Source organism: Myotis brandtii, unplaced genomic scaffold (assembly GCF_000412655.1).
Source record: "Myotis brandtii unplaced genomic scaffold, ASM41265v1 scaffold118, whole genome shotgun sequence".
NCBI lineage: Eukaryota > Metazoa > Chordata > Mammalia > Chiroptera > Vespertilionidae > Myotis > Myotis brandtii.
In genome coordinates, this window is record NW_005354090.1 from 1,957,515 (window position 1) to 1,963,335 (window position 5,821).

General features: G+C 58.0%; 1 protein-coding gene across 1 annotated transcript in view; it reads right to left on the reverse strand.

Moving 5' to 3' along the window:
• Positions 1-1,086: 1,086 nt before the first annotated feature.
• The window catches only part of EPHB3 (EPH receptor B3), a 10,597-nt gene continuing 5,862 nt past the window's right edge, over positions 1,087-5,821 (reverse strand). The window contains exons 6-15 of the mRNA XM_005858446.2: positions 5,611-5,770; positions 5,424-5,532; positions 4,993-5,045; positions 3,918-4,040; positions 3,534-3,781; positions 2,852-3,067; positions 2,591-2,740; positions 2,309-2,502; positions 2,051-2,206; positions 1,087-1,946 (exon numbers count right to left, since the gene is read on the reverse strand). Of these exons, the coding sequence (XP_005858508.1) occupies positions 1,838-1,946; positions 2,051-2,206; positions 2,309-2,502; positions 2,591-2,740; positions 2,852-3,067; positions 3,534-3,781; positions 3,918-4,040; positions 4,993-5,045; positions 5,424-5,532; positions 5,611-5,770 (1,518 nt within the window). The 3' untranslated portion in view covers positions 1,087-1,837. The remainder of the gene's footprint in view (positions 1,947-2,050; positions 2,207-2,308; positions 2,503-2,590; positions 2,741-2,851; positions 3,068-3,533; positions 3,782-3,917; positions 4,041-4,992; positions 5,046-5,423; positions 5,533-5,610; positions 5,771-5,821) is intronic.

A 5,821-nucleotide genomic window follows, 5' to 3' on the forward strand; every position in this document is an offset into this window, starting at 1 on the left:
TTTCTCCCTCCCGGGCAGCCGGCGGTGGGGCACCGAACCAAACCCTCAATCTCGGACTCAGGCTGCCTCCGTCCTCCCGAGCCTGGTCCCCGGGCCTCCAGGCCTGGTCCCCGGGCCTCCAGGCCTGCAGCCCCGCCAACCCCTAGCTATCACCCCAATTAGAATTCCCCTGCGGGCTCGGCCCGCCTGGAGGCATCCAGTGTGAGGAGCCTGGTCAGATCCAGAAGGCTTTGTCCACGCCCCTCCCTCCACCGGGTCCAGCCAGCAAAGCTCTAATCTAGGCTGTGCAGGTACCTCGGAAACCTATTCCATGCCGCGCAAGGGGTTTACGGTCCAGGGGTCCCTCTTGACGCTGGGAAAACGACTGCACCTGCGCCCCGCTCCCGCATTTTCTCCCTTGACATTTCCAGAAGCTGTTTTCCTAACCCTCTCCCTGGTTCTTATTATTTATCCTCTGAACCTTTCGAGTGTGCAGGCAGTCTTTGGGTGGGAACCCCAGCCCCAGACCTCATTTATTTGGCTCAGCGACTTGGGGCAAGTTACTTAACCTCTCCCTTTCCTCCTCTGTAAAAAGGAGATAAAAATACTTCCTTCCCAGGCTGGGTTGTTGTGAGATTAAATACGATCTGCATATAAATGAAGCATTTTAGCCCAGTGCCTGGAGCATAGTAAGTGCTCAGAAAAGAGCAGCCACACTTCTGGGCTGATGTTTGCTGAAGGGAGCTGGCCTCTCCATCTAAACACCATTGTCCTTAGCCACGTGACCCTGGGAGCTGACCAACCCGCTCTACCCTCCACAACTTGAGACAATGGGTGTGAAACGACATCGGTAAAACACCAATCAGACCCTCCACCCAGGAACTCTGGGCCTTAGAGGGAGCTCTGGGGTACTTCGAGCTCTACTGTCATCACCCACCGCCAAGAAGTTAGATGCACTGATGACAAAGCAAAAAAGGAAAGCTGAGCCTGGATCTGGTCTCCCAATGACTCCAGGAAATTCTGAAGAGCTGGCACCCAGGGGCTGTGAACTTGCACCAGGGCACCAGGGAATCCTGCCTTGGGCGTGGAATAAGAAGGGGCAAGAGAATCGTCTTATTGCCTTTATTCCGCTGACGGCCCAGCTGGCCCCACTGCAGGGCACAGGGCCAAGCTTTTACACGCTCACCCACGCTCTCTGTACACACACACACACACACACACACACACACACACAACCCATCTCTGGCTCTGAGAGTCAGTCTCTGGGGGGGCAAGGGCTGCTCCTCAGCCTGCCCCTGCCTGCCCTTTTATGACAGCACCAAGGGCGGGGGTGGGGCAGGGCCCTCAGCCCCCAGAACAAGTCCCTGTGCAAACTGGAGGTGCCAGTTGGCTTGGGAATGGGGGTGTCACATTTCCCCATTCCTGGAGTCCCCTCCTCCAGTTCCTGAGGGAGGGACTGCTCTCTTCCTACCTGGGGGGCCAGACCCCTGCCAGGGCTGGGCCCTATGGAACCCAGGCTTACCCCCACCTGCTCCTGCCAGGACCTCCACTGAAGAACAGCCAAGTCTGAAGTGGTGGGGATCCCCCACTGGAGAACAGGAAGGCCTGGGCCCCCGAGGGGCTTGAGGAGGGGTCATCACCCCTCTCTTAATCCATCTTCAATATGAAGAGGTTTTGGGCACACTTTCTGGGGAGGGAGCACAGGCCTGGAGGAGAAGTCCCAGCTTGGGCCTCCCCAAACTTTCATCTTCTGGGCCATAGCCTAAGGCCAGGCATCCAAAAGTCTAATAGTCCAGCCGACCGGTCAGAGTCCCTGCGTAGTCCTTGAGGGGCACACACACCCGGTGGGAGTTGGGTGTCAGACCTGCACGGGCAGCGTCTGGTTCATCTGCAGCCGCATGTCCTGGATACTGCTAAGGATCTTCTTCTGGTGGCCAGCCAAGGTGACTCCGATCCGGAGCAGGTCTCTGCAGATGGACCAAGGGCAGGGTCAGTCCCTCTCCTTCTGCTCACCACCCTGAGCCCAGCTCAGACCCCCTGCCCTGCCCCTCCAAATCTGAGGCACACTTACTCTGCGGTCATCTGAGCCACCAGGTCAAAGGATGCAAACCCCGCGCTGACGAAGCTCTCCTTGTACCGCCCCATCTTAATGGCGTCCAGCCAGTCACCAACTGTCGTGAAGGTTGTGTAATCTGGGACTGTGCGGTCCAGGAGGGGTTGTGACATGCTGTGGGAGAAGGGAGGGACCTGGTAAGTCCTAACGACAGGGGAAGCCGGGGTAGGGCTGCTGGCTGAAGAGCAAGGTCAGAGCAGAAGCAGAGGTACTGACCCAGACTGGGCGCTGGCAATGACCTTCAGACTGGCAGCATTGCGGATGAGCTTGTCCAGGGTGTTGACAATCTGGGAGAATTTGGGCCTGAGGTTCCGGTCCCGCACCCAGCAATCCAGCATGAGCTGGTGCAGTGCTGTGGGGCAGTCCATGGGTGGGGGCAGCCGGTAATCCTGCTCCACGGCATTGATGACCTGAGCCGAGAACAGGGAAACCTGGAGTGAGCAACCATTCCACTCCCCAGCCAGCCCCCACCCACTGGACCACTCTGGTCCCACTCACATCCTGGTTGCTCATGTCCCAGTAGGGTCGCTCTCCATAGCTCATGACCTCCCACATGACGATTCCGTAGCTCCAGACGTCACTAGCAGAGGTGAACTTCCGATAGGCTATGGCCTCTGGGGCAGTCCAGCGGATGGGGATCTTTCCACCCTGGTGGGGGGGGCACATGCCCTTCACCCTATGACTCCGGGCTGATCCCCAGCCCTGAGCCCCTGCCTGGTTGGCCCCGCCCCCAGACTCCCTCCCGGCTGCTTCCTGTACCAGGGAGCTGGTGTAGGTAGGATCAGAGGGGTCATCCTCCAGGAAGCGGGAGAGGCCAAAGTCTGAGACTTTGCAGACCAGGTTGCTGTTGACAAGGATATTTCGGGCAGCCAGGTCACGGTGCACATAGTTCATCTCGGACAGGTATTTCATGCCGGCAGCAATGCCCCGCAACATGCCCACCAGCTGGATGACTGTGAACTGTCCATCGTTGAGCTGGAGGCAACGAGCAAGCTGAATCAGGCCCATCACCTCCCTTCTGGCCCAGGGCCTGCCCACCCTCTCCAAGTCCTCCAAGACTATGCTTTGCTTATCCTTGGGACCATGTCCAGAGGGCACTGAGAGTAAGGAAGCTGCCCTACTGTGTGGCAGGCATCTTTATACAACATCTCAATCAATCCCCGTGAGGACCCAAATAGATCCAGCACTCCCATTTTACAGCCGGGGCAGCTAGACTCAGAAGGTAAGCAAAGCCAGAAGTCACACAGGCAGCAGGGACAGAGTCAGGGTGAGAACTGGGGTCTCTCTGGCTCTGAAGGCCCTGCTGGTTCCCTGCACCAGGCCACCTTAATAAATATCCATGGACTTGAACACGGTCGGTGCGACTTGTGGGAGGAAGTGGTTTGCCCAACCCAGCTTTTTGGGGCAGGAGAAAGGCGAGGGGCTGGAGGCTGGCTCTTACCCGGAGGAAAGAGTCCAGGGCACAGTTCTCCATGAACTCGGTGAGGATCATGACTGGCCGACTTTTGGTAACCACGCCCTCCAGCCGGATTATGTTGGGGTGGTCAAACTGACCCATGATGGAGGCCTCACTTAGGAAGTCCCGTCGCTGCCTCTCGGTGTAGCCCACCTTCAGCGTCTTGATGGCCACGAACACCTCCCGGCGGCCGGGCTGTTTCAGTCGACCCCGGCACACTTCCCCAAACTCCCCTGCAGGGCACAGGGCACAGGTAGTAAGCTATTTCTGGGAATGCTCCTATACCCAGCCTGCCTCAGCCCTCCCCTGGGGTACCCCGCCCCCGCCCCCCGCCAACCTCCCATCCCCACTGTGCCCCTGGGGACTCACCAGCTCCAATCACCTCCTCAATCTTGACGCAGGACACATCGATCTCCTTGGCAAACTCCCGCACGGCCTCATTAGGGTCCTCGTAGGTAAAAGGGTCAATATAAACTTTCATTCCAGGAGCGACTAGAGGAAGAAAAGGTGGGTGTGAAAGGGGGCGGCTCTTCAGTGAGGGAGCTCATCAGTCTGCACCCTCAGGCTGTCACCCCTGGTGGGAGCACAGGTTGTGACCTCCCTGCTAAGCCAGCTCCATATTCCTCTCTGTTGAAGCCACAACTTTCCCCTCCCTCCCACCATCCCTCTGTGAGAACTAGTGACCATAAAAGGCACCTAGGATTCTTCTTCTTTCACCCTCATCTCTCATCATGTCCAAACCTCTCACATTTGCCCCTCCCCCCATTCACACTGCTCCTGTCCTTGTCCAGGCCTTCAACACTCCAACTATTGCAATCGCCTCCCAGCCAGGCTCTCTGCCTCTGGACTTTTCCCACCGATCTACCTGCATACCTGTCTCCCCAAAACAATACTTTCATTGTATCACTCCCCAGCTTGAGAGCCTTTCCCATTACCTATGGTGCAGTCAAGTCCCAACTCCTCTGCCTGCCTTTCACGACCCTCCAAGGACTGGCCGCAAGAACCTAGCCTTGCTTCCCAGCAGCTGTCAAGCCAGTCTTCTCACTGCCCCCACAGTTGGGCACTCTCCCTACCCCACCCACTACCTTCCAAAGGCTCCTCTAGCCAGGAATGCTCTCCCCCACCCCTCTAAACCCTCATCCTGCCTGGCTCAGCTCAGCCCAAGGACACCTCCTCCAGGAAGCCTTCCTCTTCTCTGAACCCTTACTGCCCTTGAAACAGGAACACCCAGCTTAACACTGAATTATTCTCTCATTGTTTCCTATGTATACACATCTTGTCTTTTTCACAGGACTAACTGCCTTTGAGGACAGGGGTCACATCTCATTCATCTCTGAGGCTGGTGGGAGTGAGGTAGAGGCTCAGGAAATGGCACTGATTGGAAGCAGGAGGAGGCGTCTCCAAGCCCTGCGGGGACCAAGGGAACTTAAGGAGACAAACTCACTGTATTGCTGCAGCTTCTCCGTGTATTCTGAATCGGAGCCATGGCGCTGTTTCCTGGAGGGAGGGGAGGGAGAAAAGGCCTGAGACAAGTCCCACAGCAATCTTGGTTCAGGGGACCCTAGGGCACACAGGAGGGGTAGCGTGCCCAGGGGATGGCCCGGTGCCTGGCTGTAAGGTCGGTGGTTACAGCAGCCACTGGGTCTCTGGGCAAGGGGCTCAGTGGACTTCGTCCACTCTGCCAGTGGCTTCAGGGGGTGCGGAGGGAACAAGTGAGGATGTGGACGTGGACTGGAGAGGACCTTTCCAGCAAGGAGAGCCTGGGCCCAGGGAAGGCTGAGGCTCTGGTTTGACGTGGGTAGTGATTCACCTGGGCACCAGGGTACTAAAGAAAAGCCCTAGTCAGCATGGGAGCACGCGTGGGCCTGAGAGTACCTGAGGCAGACAACAGCAATGACCACCACAGCCACCACGAAGACAAGCCCAGCCGTGGCCGAGCCCACAATGAGGGGCAGCTGCTCCTGGAGCTGCAGGGCACTGGAGCCTGGAGACGGGAGGGCACTGGTGAGGGGAGGGATGGAAAGTGTGGGCTGGGGCACGAATAGGCACAGAGGGCATGTACCTCTCTCACTTGTGGTCTCAAACTCAGCCGGGCGGCTGTACTGCCCATAGCCAGCGACGGTGCGGGCGCGGACCTGGACCACATAGCGAGCCTCGGGCCGCAGCCCGTCCAGCTGCACAGAGTTCTTCTGGCTGGTCACCGTGGAGGCGATGCCCTCACTCTACATCACCAGGAGGAAGGAGGGTCTCAGTGGGTTCTGAAGCCAGTCAGC